At 40.1% G+C, this 11,904-nt stretch overlaps 2 protein-coding genes across 3 annotated transcripts; one reads left to right on the plus strand and one right to left on the minus strand.

Moving 5' to 3' along the window:
* Positions 1–787: 787 nt before the first annotated feature.
* On the plus strand, positions 788–2,492 carry LOC108107811 (zinc finger protein 672). The gene is made up of 2 exons (XM_017215541.2): positions 788–1,400; positions 1,513–2,492. Exons 1-2 carry the CDS (start codon positions 872–874, stop codon positions 2,358–2,360), a joined length of 1,377 nt encoding a protein of 458 aa, XP_017071030.1. The 5' UTR covers positions 788–871; the 3' UTR covers positions 2,361–2,492.
* Positions 2,493–2,567: 75 nt separating this feature from the next.
* LOC108107808 (serine/threonine-protein phosphatase 6 regulatory subunit 3) lies at positions 2,568–11,700 on the minus strand. 2 transcript variants are annotated; one of them, XM_017215538.2, is made up of 11 exons: positions 11,600–11,700; positions 11,208–11,369; positions 10,946–11,145; positions 10,560–10,884; positions 10,185–10,498; positions 9,981–10,119; positions 9,807–9,925; positions 9,186–9,741; positions 9,066–9,130; positions 7,942–9,006; positions 2,568–7,759 (listed from the first exon to the last, which is right to left on the minus strand). In XM_017215538.2, the coding sequence occupies exons 2-11, from the start codon at positions 11,265–11,267 to the stop codon at positions 7,633–7,635; spliced, it is 2,970 nt and encodes a 989-aa protein (XP_017071027.1). In that variant the 5' UTR covers positions 11,268–11,369; positions 11,600–11,700; the 3' UTR covers positions 2,568–7,632. The 2 variants fall into 2 exon arrangements, with proteins under 2 accessions (XP_017071027.1, XP_017071028.1); XM_017215539.2 differs by lacking the exon at positions 11,600–11,700 and adding an exon at positions 11,439–11,545.
* Between the last annotated feature and the right edge of the window lie 204 nt (positions 11,701–11,904).

Consider the following 11,904-nt stretch of genomic DNA (forward strand, 5'->3'; position numbering starts at 1 on the left):
AATAAATCAAAATTATCACAAAATCGACAAAGTTTATTAATTATCAATATTTCTTACATTTATATAAATATTATTTCTATTATTTCACTGATATTCACCCAATACCTTTTCAGAATTAACACTAACGTCTATCATTTTTCGGCCCATATCTACCCGAAATCCGCACCAACCAAACGTCGAGCTCAGAAATCACGACCCACCCCAAACCGCAAATAGTGAAACGATACACGCCAATATATTATGGCATTAGCATTATAGTGGAAGGACTAGGGGTGGGGAAATTGTACCGGGGAGGGAGGGACCATGGCCAGAATGACATTGACGATGGCGAATGCGATTTGTATATGGTGGCATAACAACAACAACAATAGGGGAAGTAACAACAAACGATCGTTTAATTTCAATTAAAAACATTTTCCTTGCGCACAGACCAAAAGCCAAAAAATAAAGGACCTCGGTGGCGGTGGAAAAGGAGGCGGAGGACTTTTTGGCACAGGAATACGCACACTTGCTACAGGCCGCTTAGCTTGGCTTAGTGCTCTGGTGATTGCGAGGACATGATGTTGCACTTGCCGAGCAACCACCAGGACGCACCAGGACCTCGAAAAGGGATGCCAAATGAGCCAGGGGGTTGAGCCGGCAAAGTGCGTAGCTATGTCGAGGCCGTAGCCGGTGCCGGACTAGATTCTGGGCTGGGAATTCTTGCACTTGCCGCCAGCCGTGCTATTGTGACACTGCAAGGCCGTGGCAAATCCAAGTCCAAAAAAAAAAAATAAGGGAGCAGCAGCAGGATGCGAATACGGATGTGGCGTGGTATAAAAACGCCGGTCGGCTTCCAATTGGAACGCAGAATCAAATTCGAACGCGAACGATGCACACGACAGCTCAACTGGATAGCCTGGAGCAAAAGCGCTCGGCCAGTCTGATCTTTCGGATCGAGCAGCTGCTGCCCAGCACCAGTATTTCACCTAGCACCACCATAACCACTTCATCAACGGAGACAACATTGACGCCTTCTACGAGTACAGCCAGTCCTGCCAAGAGGATGAGGAGCAATCCACGACCAGGAGTTTACACCTCGCAATATACGCCGAAGGACACCTGCTCGATTGCCATTCCCACGTCTGCTCTTCTCGGATCTACGGCCACTCCTACGGATGTCGGACGCTCTTATTGCCAACTTTCTAATGGCGAACTGATCGTATCCGCCTCCCTACTTCGCCAGATTAAACTCTCGGAGGATGTTTATAGCTTCAATGCCATCTTTGAACTGCACGGAGGGCAGGTTCGCGTCCGATTGGTCAGTGATGTGGCCCGGGAGGATGAGATCGTAGCATGGTTTGGCGAGGAGCTTGTCCTGCTCATGGGCATTCCTTTCCTGACGCCCCTAAATATTCAAGGTAAGCATCTCTAGCTCTGCTCAAATTTTGAAACTCAAAGAAGTTTTTAAGTTATTTAGTCATATGAAAAATAAATAAAACTAACCTTCATATTTATATTTGTTAATTGCAGGAAATAGTCGCTACACGTGTCATCTCTGCCACTTAACCTTCGAGACGCCCCACCCACTGAAGATCCATTTGGCTCTGGGTTGTGGCCGCAGTGCCATGGATATCCTGTGGATGAGACTGCATTACGCTCTGAAAGCAGCAGCTCAAAGTCAGACAGCCACCCAGCATTCACCCATTCCGGCGGCTTCGTCCACCTCCTCGGCTTCGCCAACCCACTCGCCTCCGCCACAGATGCCACCCCGTTTCTCAGCCTTTCGACCAATTGCAGCTCTTACCCAAAGTTTGCCCTTGACAACGACAAGCACTACTCCAGGAACTCTGTCTTACCTGCCCTCCATTTCGATGGCCACAGCTCCACTGTCCACCCATCCAATGAATGCAGCTGCCCAGATCGAGGCTATAGTCAGCAATATGGGTGCCTCCAAGCAGGGTCATCTGTGCATCTATTGTGGAAAAGTCTATTCCAGGAAATACGGACTCAAGATTCACATACGCACCCACACTGGATTCAAGCCTCTGAAGTGCAAATTCTGCCTAAGGCCATTTGGCGATCCCAGCAATCTTAACAAGCATGTTCGGCTCCATCTTCAGACGCATCCGAGTAGTTCTTCGGCAGGAGCTGACAGTGGAGCAGGTGGTGCCGGCAGCGATGTGGACATCGAAGGGGAAACGGATGCCGGTTATCAATGTCACATTTGCCACAAATCCTTTCCACGTCGCAGAGATCTGCAACGACACATGGAGACTCGACATGGTGCTTCCCATTCCCATTCCCAATCACGATCCAGCACTACCAGCACCACTACAATGACCACAACGGTTACCACATCTACTTCGAAGTCCAGTTAGGATCTGGAGAATATATTTGTAGCACACTTTTTGGGGAACAGCTGTGATAAAGAAATACAATATTTTAACTGAAAACTAAAGAATAAAAATAAAACAAAAGAATTTGATAAAAAAAAATGATTTTGAAATTTAAAGCTTAATTTATGGTCAATTATTTGGAATTCTAAAAAATCAGAACATATCAAAAATATTAGTTCAAAAACCCAGTTAAGAATCAAATAGTATCGCTTTATTGATAAATTTCAATACGAATTCAAAGTGAATTTCTATCGTATAATGCACAAATCTTATTGTTAGACAATTAATGCTATTACTCGTACAGTTTACGCTTCCGCTTCCGCTTCCGCTTCCTGCGGCTTAATCCATATTCGTGTAAACTCGCTTAACTTTAGGGTACATGCAAAACAATCACAAATTGTCTTCAACTTGGGTAAAGCGGGTGTAAGTGTGTGTTCTGTGTGTGGGTGTCTTTCTCTCAGTGTATCATTTTTTTTTGTAATTTTCTTTCTTTTTTTTATTCTCTCTTAGTTTATATTTGTGTGAGTGTGCGTTGTTGAGCAAAACGTTGACGGGCCACAAAAACACTCACAAATACAAGATTTTAATTCATAGTTAATCGTACAATTACTTCTATATGCCTGTGTAGAAATGCGACGGTAAAAGGTATAGTTAGTATAGATCGGAGCATAGAGTTAACTATTCTGTTTGCTTGATTTCTGGAACTACATTTAGTTGGTTTGCCGGGGTTGGCTAACACTTAGTAGAGTTTTGAACAAAGGTCTGTCTCTCCTTCTCCCTAAGAAAAATGTACCAAAAAGAATTATTTTAACTTTTGGATCTGGTCGCGGAGTCCTCAAAACCTTTCCCTTCTACATCTTCCATTCCACTCTCCATTACTATCTCTCTCTGTCAGTTTAAGGCACTTACTCAAGAAATCGCGATTCCAGAGTGTCCCTTTGGGGTTAGTTAGTAATTCGCTTTAAAATATTCCCTCGGAGTTTCGACCAAAACAATGTGGCAAGCAAAGCGGCGAGTATGTGTTTTTGGGTGTCTTTCTGTACGTGTTTTTTATTTTTTTTTTTTTGTGGGTGTGCAGTAGGGTGGACCAGAAATAATAACTCTTGGTGCAAGCTAACAATCATTGAATTCTGCCAAAACCAATTCATATATTAGTAAAATATTTGGCCAAAAATAGGTTTTTCTAGAAGTACAAAAGTGTCACCATTTTAATCGTTTTAAAGCTCTCTTTAATGGTTTTTTATAAATTAATCTAGTGTGTACTTTAAATATCATAAATATTTGTAAACATTTACTTGTACATTATTTCGGTTACAAAAAGTCTCAATTATTCAGATTGGTATTTGGCTAATGGTGGTTAAACTAAGGAATTTAAAGTTCTTAGAAAAATGAAATGAATTTAGCAAAGTACCACAAAAATTACTCATACGACATGGACTCCTGGCAACATTACGTATTAGGGATCCGTGTTGAAACCATATCTTGTCAGTTTAAGCATAGTGCAAGTCTTAAACCATAAATAAAACTATGGTCCACCCTAGTGTGCAGCTATCACCTTGAGCACTTAACGTATCTATATATATGCTCTATAGCAAAGTATGACAAATATGTCTGTTTTGGATATTTCACGATACGTTTCGCAGTTCTCAAAAGTCTGTACTCGGCTTACATATACAAAGGTAATATATATAGTATAGTTCGTTAATAATTATGTGTATATGCATAGACACCAATAGTTGTTAATCGTTAAGAGTAATATGCAAATTCTGTATGTGGCTTTTCTTTCTTTCGCTTGGTTTAGTTAGGAATATGTATACGCGTATTGTTGTAAATATCTAACATAAATTCATACATGAAGCACACTTGGGTTCGGTTTCCATTAACTATTTGCTAATGTGGTTAGTAATTCGTTCAAAGTTTCGCATTTAACAAAATATCCATTATGTTAACAATTTCATTTTTTTTTTCGTTTCATTTTTTTTTTTTTAAGTTTTTTCTATTTTCAAATATATATATTTACTGTAAGAAGTTTAAGTTATTCATTTTTTTTGTTTTATTCTTTGTTGTATTACAGTTGCTTCTTCATCGTTGTTGTTCCCGCTGGTTCTTTATTAAAGAGTTAGAGAATTAGACCTTCGATTGATTATATTGAATTCATCTGTTCTATATCTTTTCTTGTGGTTTGCAATTGGAAACCATTGTAGCATTGTTTTTTTTGGGGGTTATTCATTGAATTGGCTTAATTGAAATACTGAATTGCTTGAACACACACAGACAAAATAATGTACGTTACGATTCTTAAAAAATAGCATTTTCATCTTCAACATTATTCCCGCTTCAGTTTTGTCTCAATTAATTGCGCCACGAAAATTACAACCTCACTTAACACCTAATGCACACGTCACAAAATATTCTACAACTTCATTCCATCAAGATGTTTTCGATAATTAATTGAATCAATTAATTAATTTAATGTATCTCTGTATATAGGCATGCATGTACTTATGTGTGTATAATTCTGTTTCCGTTTCGCATCGAGGTGATCAAAACATTTCTGAAGACTTTCTTGTTCACAATTGTTCTTAGTTCTTGTTTGCAAAAAACTTTGGACGTTTGGTATTCTTATTCAAGTTCATATTATAATTAGACAAACAAAATGCTTAAAGCTGCCCACAAGACTTTGTCTACATCGTTTTTTAGGTATTATAATTACGATCTCGTTTTGGTTTTTTCATTTATTATTAGTATTCGTATATATATATATATTAAGCTTGCTGCAGCTGCTTAACATTTAAAAGACACACAGTATGTAGGTGAAACTATCTCTAGGATTACGGACTCTACTCTCTCTATATCGGGGTTTCTATGCGTGTGAGTGATTTATTTTTGTTTTGGTTTTATAGTTCTTAGTAAGGCATATGCACAAGGGAAGGATCATCGTCACTTATCGTTGGATACTTTTTGGATACTAAGTTAGTTGATAGAAACGAAAAGACACATAACTAGGGGGGAAGACAATACTGGGGACAATTGTATGTACAGTACAAGGTTTACAATTGGCTGCTTGATATGAGTATTTAAGTTATACTTTTAGTTTAGTGCTTAGTTGGTGAGAAGCTAGGGAACTAAGAGATGCGATCCATGTCTATCCTTACTAGCTCGAACTTAGAGATACTTTCGCACTGTTAAAGACTACACATTAAAACTCCTTCAATTAGACTTCATTGCAGTAGTTATTGCTGTTTGGTTGTCGAGGTGTCCTGCTGATTGTGATGCTAAAGAATCGTATCAATTAACTTGTTCAGAGTGTCTCGTGTTGGCTGTGTTTTGTATTTTCCAAATGGTTTAGGCCATTAGTTGATGTTTTACAATTTGTTTAAATTAAGTTTGCTTTATCAAATACCCTGCAACTTCATTTAATTATCACAGTTTTTCATCAGAGATAGTTTAAACGTTTGAATATTCTTGTTTTTATTTCTTACTTCTGCTGTTTTGTTTTCTTGTTTAATTAATTTACTTGGTTGTTCGTTTATATAATTTGTGTTGCTACAGTATGCAAAATAAGAAGCAAACGTGTTGAAATTTGTGCAAAATTGTGTCCTATAATTAAACATTCTAAAGTAATAAGCAAACAAGGGCTTTACTTTTATTTTTTTTTTTTTGCTTGGGATGTGTGGGAAGAGGTGTTGTTTATTATTTATTTTCCACACATCTGTGCCTGATATGCTGCCCGCTTTTCTTTGTGGATAATCCTAGAATATAATCTACTTGTCTAGATTTTTGTTTGTTTTTTATGTTTTAATTTTTGTTTTTGGTGAGCAAATCGTCTCGCGTAAAACAAACATCAATTTCACTTTAAAAGTAGTTTCTCTTTTATTTTTAATCATAATTAAAACGTAATTATTTGGAAGCAAAAGATGGCATATTTGTTTAACTTCTTCTCTATATTTTCATTTTTTTCAGCGTTTTCTTCGTGGTTTCTTGCACGCTTAAAAGACAAACATTTTCTTTTTTAGCAATAACTTGAACAGAGAAAATAGAAACATATAAACAAAAAAATGTATATGTAAATTTAAAATGTCTTCTTGGAAAGTCTTCATTTGAATTTTTTGTTTCTCGTTTTGGTTCTATTAATCGTATATAGTCATAGGTAGTGTTACAGTGTAGATCGGGGGTGTATACATCATTCGTGTGATGACAAATGCCGGTTGTTGTCCTTTCGTAATGGTATTATTATCCTTCTTTTTTTGTGGTTTCTTTCAGTGTTTTGTACTTTCGACAAAGAATATTTTTTGGTTAAACCGATTTGTATACAAACAAGGTAATAATGGCAAAAGACAGTATATAATATACCTCTCTAATACATAATGCGTACTTTTGTGCTTCCAGCATGTGGTTATGTTCGTATGTGGTGTTAAACGTGTTTCTATTTTGGCATTGCTTTTGATTTCGTTTTTCAAAATACATACAATAAATACAAGTCTCCAATTTAACAATACAAGTATAGGTTGCGGGGTTGTCCACATATTACGTCATCGCTGATTATATTGGAGGGGATTCCCAACGAAAAAGTAGGACGAAAATGGGTTAAAATGCAATAACGTAACTTAGGGACAGCCCTCAAATGTGTGTGTGTGTGTAAATATATATATATATATATATATCATATGAATACGTAGATAATCCTCATGTGATCGAGCTAAAACAAATACAATATGAATATAAACTAAGCATTCTAAGATGTGGCGTGAATTTTGGTACTTTAAGTAATGCTCATAGATTGCCTAACACATTGAGAGTATTGAAAGTAAAAGCTTACTAAATCGACAGACTTATACAAATTACAAACGAAATACAGTTTACTTAATTAGGAAACATGAAGGAAGAGTAATAATTAAAATAATTGGCAATACGAGCGAGGAGCAGAAAGAATCAACAACATACTTTTCACTTTGAACATTTTTTTGTCGTTTTTTTTTTTGTTTGTTTTTAGTTAATTTTCATTTTGGTTTTGGGCGGGCTTCGGCCTTTTGCTAATACACAAATCGTTTGTTGTACTATGCAGCCTGTTTTATATGTACGTATAGTAGTAGTATATGGTATATATTTATATAAATATGTATGCATGATTATGTATAAGAATGTCCAAAGAGCAAATCAAAGGCATTTTTACAGTTTTTCGTCGACACATTATATGCCATACAATTGCGATTGCGATTGCGATTGGATGATGTATGTTGTGGTGAAAGTGCATTTATGTGGTCGTTGTTGCAATTTCGACATTGTTCGTCTTGGCGCCGGCGGCCAATTTCTGCTGCTCTGCTGTGATGTTGGCTTCGTGGCCATCCACGTTGCTGCTACTGTTGTCGTTGGCATGATTGCTGGAAGGCAAGGCAATGGTTTTAATTACAAATGCTTGGTTAAGTCTTTTTGAAAATAAAAGCAAAAGCTTTCTCTAAATATCCCATTATTCCTGGGCAATATAAAATATAAGTACACAAATTAATCTGAAACTGTCCTGACTTTTCTGATTGTTTCCAAAACCAAAATAAAAGTTACTTACAATTCATTAATTTTGTTGGTTGGTCCATTTGAAATGGGAGTTGTCTGCTCAATCTCCGTAGGACGATCCGCCCCCAGGGGCTTGGTCCACATGCCCTCATCGTCCTCATAGTCTTCCTCGCCGTCCAGCAGCACAGACTGCAGGCGGGTAACAATCGATGCGGTCTCCACGACGCTCGACTCGGCCAGTTTATCGCTTATGGCCTTCTCCACATTGGCATTATTGTCGTACTCAGCCTGCTGAGCATCACTGCAAGCTTTATTATCCTGGATACATTTGCCCAAAGCTGGTTCAATAGATTCACCATGTGTACGCTCCTCATTTGGATCCACTTCAGTTGCAGATGCAGGAGCTAGAGGAGAGTCCTCATCTTCCTCATCACCTGGCGGGGCAGTTGTGGGCATACCCAGATCGCTGCCGAAAGTACTGAAGTGTGCATCAAAGTCGGCAAAATTGTCAGCATTGAAATCCGTGCCCCAGTTGGCTGTGCCCGTGTTAACCTGAGCAGACACGCTAGGAATGTCCGAAAACTGGACGTCCATGTCCCAGGGATCCGCCAAATTGTTTAGCGTGATCGAATTCTTAGTGAACATGCCGTGCCCATGGCCGTCGCCTCCGCCCGAATGGTCGCCATGCTCATCATCGTCATCATCCTCGTCGTCGATGTTTCGACCAAACTGAAACAGATTCTGATCGTTGTCCATGGTGAAGACAATGTCCTGCAACGTGTTATCCAGATCACTGTATCCCATATTACTGTACGACAGGGTTCCGATGTCCCAGGCATTTGTCTCGCCCAGATAGTCCTTTGCACCCACGTTGTACTCATTCTCCTCGTGCGGATTGCAATCAGCTAGCAGCTTGGTCTGCTGTTTGACCGCCAACGTAAACTCGCCAGTATCCGCATCGATCAGCGATTGCCAGAGCTTCAGCTCGGCTTCGTCACTTATGCTGGTCGTGATTAGGTCAGCGATATGTTCAGATTCTGATATACAATTCGTAATGTGCCGCAGAATTTTGATAAGGTGGCCCATATAGCCCAGACGTCGACCCTTCTCAGCAGATCTGAAAGTGAAAGCATGTGTTTATTTGTTGACTATATAGAACTTATTTCTTCAACTTACTGCGCCTGCGCATTGTGCTGCCAAAAGTCAACCAATTTGGATATCAAGTGACAATTTACAATCAACTGCAAATCATAAAGACTTAAGACTTGTTCTGACCTTTAACCAACTACAACTTACATGGTTTTGCATTTCGGAGGGCGGAGCGCTGGGCACGGTCTTGGTCTTGTCGAGATCATTGAGAGTTGGCTCCGTTTCATTCTGATCTGCTGGAGATTCACCATCAACCTCACTATTCCCCACATGATTTTCCTGCGGTTTGGGTTCTGTTCCTTCACTAGTTGCTTCGGTCGCGAATTCCACTTGATCAGCCAGCAGTTCTTCGGCAACCAACTGTTTCTGATCCTGCGCCTGCGCAGCCGCATCCTGCGCAGCTGCCACTTCTATTTCAATGTCGGCCCCTTCATCCTCCTTGCCACCCTCCGCTCGCTTCGCATCGTTCAGAGCATTCTTCATCTCCACCTCGGACTCTTCGGTTCCAACTTTCAGAAAGGCATTGATCAGGCAGTCAGCAGTAAAGAAGTCCGTGACCTCTGTGGATGCCGTGTTATTATTAGAAAGCTCGTTGTAGAAGACTACATGCATGGCCTTCTCCATTTCGGTGTGCAGGAAGTTGTTCCAACAGTACTGCTTGAAAAACTCGAGCAAAAGACTGAAATACTCGGTTGCGCAGATTCTGAAGTAGGAAATAAGAGTATTGTAATATGAAAGTCACAACTTTCGAATTAATCTGTAACTTACGCCTGCTGAATGGTCTCATGTTTAGTCTCCAGCAGAGCGGTAAACACGCGGCAAACTTGCAATCGGGTCTTACCGAAAGGGGGCGTCAACACGGCGGCCGTGGTTTCCAGTGTGGGTTTCTACAAAATAAGAGGTAAACAACTTGTTTTTTCTGTTTTAAATTGGTATACTAACCGCAGGCGGGTTCTTTAAAACGTGAACAAATTCTTGAAGGCGTGGAGCCATTACAGTGATCACAGTCTCCTGCACTTCCTGATGGAATTCGCGCTCGCGCTTTTGCAACAGCCTTTGGCGATCTGAGTTGGGCTCATCCCTGAACAGAAAAACAATCCATAGCAATCAGTATGAGGTGAGAAAACAACTGGAAGCTCAACTTACGTGAAGGTAATTGGCTTGATAAGCGTAAGTACAACCGATATTCCTGACAAGATGGCGCTCTCCTGAGCGTTTGGTTCCAAAATCACATTTAACAAGGCTTCAATTGTGTCCGCAGATTCAATCGTCTTCAGTATGGGGTTAGAGCCATCGAAGGCCGGCTCAAACGAATCGTTCTCTTGCTCGGTTTGGCGCATCAAGCGCCCTTGGTTAATAAGATCACAGAAAAAGTCGGCAACATTTGCATGTTTGTCGGTTTCTTGAGGATTACGCAATATTGCAATCAGTCTCTCAACAATTTTATCTTCAGTTAGCCACTGTAAAAATATATATCCGATTAGCTGATTAGCTTTTATCCTAACAAAACAGACAACTCACTTCAAAAAGGTTTCGCTTGAGTTGACCACCCTCGATGTGCTTCATCATCTGCATTATTAAATCAGGTATGACTGGTGTGTCAAAGTGTTTACAAATGAAATCCAAAAAGGTCTTCTGCGATTTAATATACTCCAGGAGTTGTAGGCACATGTGTTGATACAAAAACCAATCTTGTTCAGGCTTTTTGGTAAAGAGCATGCTAAAGGTTTTGCTAAAAAACGACGATAGCAATGGATTTAACGGTGGTTCCTTTTCCAGATATGAATACAGCATCTGAAGCGTTCCCGCGTCGGTCAGTAGCTTCTCATCTAGGGACGGCAGGCCGCTGTAAAGGAGTTTTTATAGAAGTCCGAAAGTCCCTATTTTAGCCATCCCTAAATACTTACAGTGTGAGTATCTCACAGGACATGTTGGCGTATCGAAATCGCTGCGACATGGGCACATCTTCAGAGGGCTCGGTCGTGATCAGCTCCACTAGGCGTCGGATTACCTCGGGGCGTGTAAAGTAGTTAACCAGGTTCTTTTTTTGCGTCTTACACTCCTGCAGTATATCCTCCTCATCGAGGAATTCCTCCACAGTGGAGGTCTACAAGTCAGCCAAGATGCGGAAGTGAAAATTTCGCAGTTGTTTAGAATAGGTAAACTTACCTCCTTCTCGAGCAGCGCCTCTATATTCGCGGAGGGCGCATAACCCTTGTCCCAAAACATTTTTCGCACGTACGTCTTGGCGGTGGTGACACTTTCAGGCAGGGGGAATAAAGAATCTCTTCGCTGGACTCGCGGAACGCTGATGACTGGGCATGCACGGCTCTGCGGGATGGGATAGAAGATTTGATTTTTAGATCTGGGCAAGCGGAATCGTTTAATTAAAACACTGACGAGGCTTAACTCGACACCCGAGACTCGCACAAAGTAATGCGTAAATTTCTGTAATTATGCCAAGCAGGCCCCACATATACACTACGAATGCGGGTAGAAAAGTGTGATTTCGCCGGTCGTTTGGCTTTGCGGTGGTTTGGCGGTGGTTGGGCCGCACTTACGAGTTGGTTGGACTTTGTTTTTCTCACTGTTTGTTGCACTTTTAATTGTTTTTCAACCGAAAAAACCACGCTATAATTTTCTTCACTGCTCGTAATAGTGTTACCAGATGGCGATTCGGCGTTCACCCAAAATCAAATGTATAGGAAAAAATATTGGGTAACACTGAATTAAGAGTCATGTAAAATTGTTAAAACGTGTAAAAAGTAAAAAGAAAATGTTAATTAACGAGAATTTTTATTTTTGACGGTTAACAGTGGACGGGAACAGAACTTGACAGCATTTACAATGTTAAGTATGAAAACAT

This window comes from Drosophila eugracilis, unplaced genomic scaffold (genome assembly GCF_018153835.1).
Source record: "Drosophila eugracilis isolate 14026-0451.02 unplaced genomic scaffold, ASM1815383v1 contig_2088, whole genome shotgun sequence".
Taxonomy (NCBI): domain Eukaryota; kingdom Metazoa; phylum Arthropoda; class Insecta; order Diptera; family Drosophilidae; genus Drosophila; species Drosophila eugracilis.

What these genes read in the sequence shown, in the direction of transcription:
- LOC108107808 (XM_017215538.2), bottom strand. Translation starts at nt 11,267, where the DNA reads ATGTTTTGGGACAAGGGTTATGCGCCCTCCGCGAATATAGAGGCGCTG. An exon ending in ATCAAGCCAATTACCTTCAC is followed by an intron (nt 10,120 to 10,184) that starts GTAAGTTGAGCT and finishes TTTTCTGTTCAG; the next exon opens with GGATGAGCCCAACTCAGATC. An exon ending in CCTCCGAAATGCAAAACCAT is followed by an intron (nt 9,131 to 9,185) that starts GTAAGTTGTAGT and finishes TATGATTTGCAG; the next exon opens with TTGATTGTAAATTGTCACTT.
- LOC108107811 (XM_017215541.2), top strand. Translation starts at nt 872, where the DNA reads ATGCACACGACAGCTCAACTGGATAGCCTGGAGCAAAAGCGCTCGGCC. An exon ending in GACGCCCCTAAATATTCAAG is followed by an intron (nt 1,401 to 1,512) that starts GTAAGCATCTCT and finishes TGTTAATTGCAG; the next exon opens with GAAATAGTCGCTACACGTGT.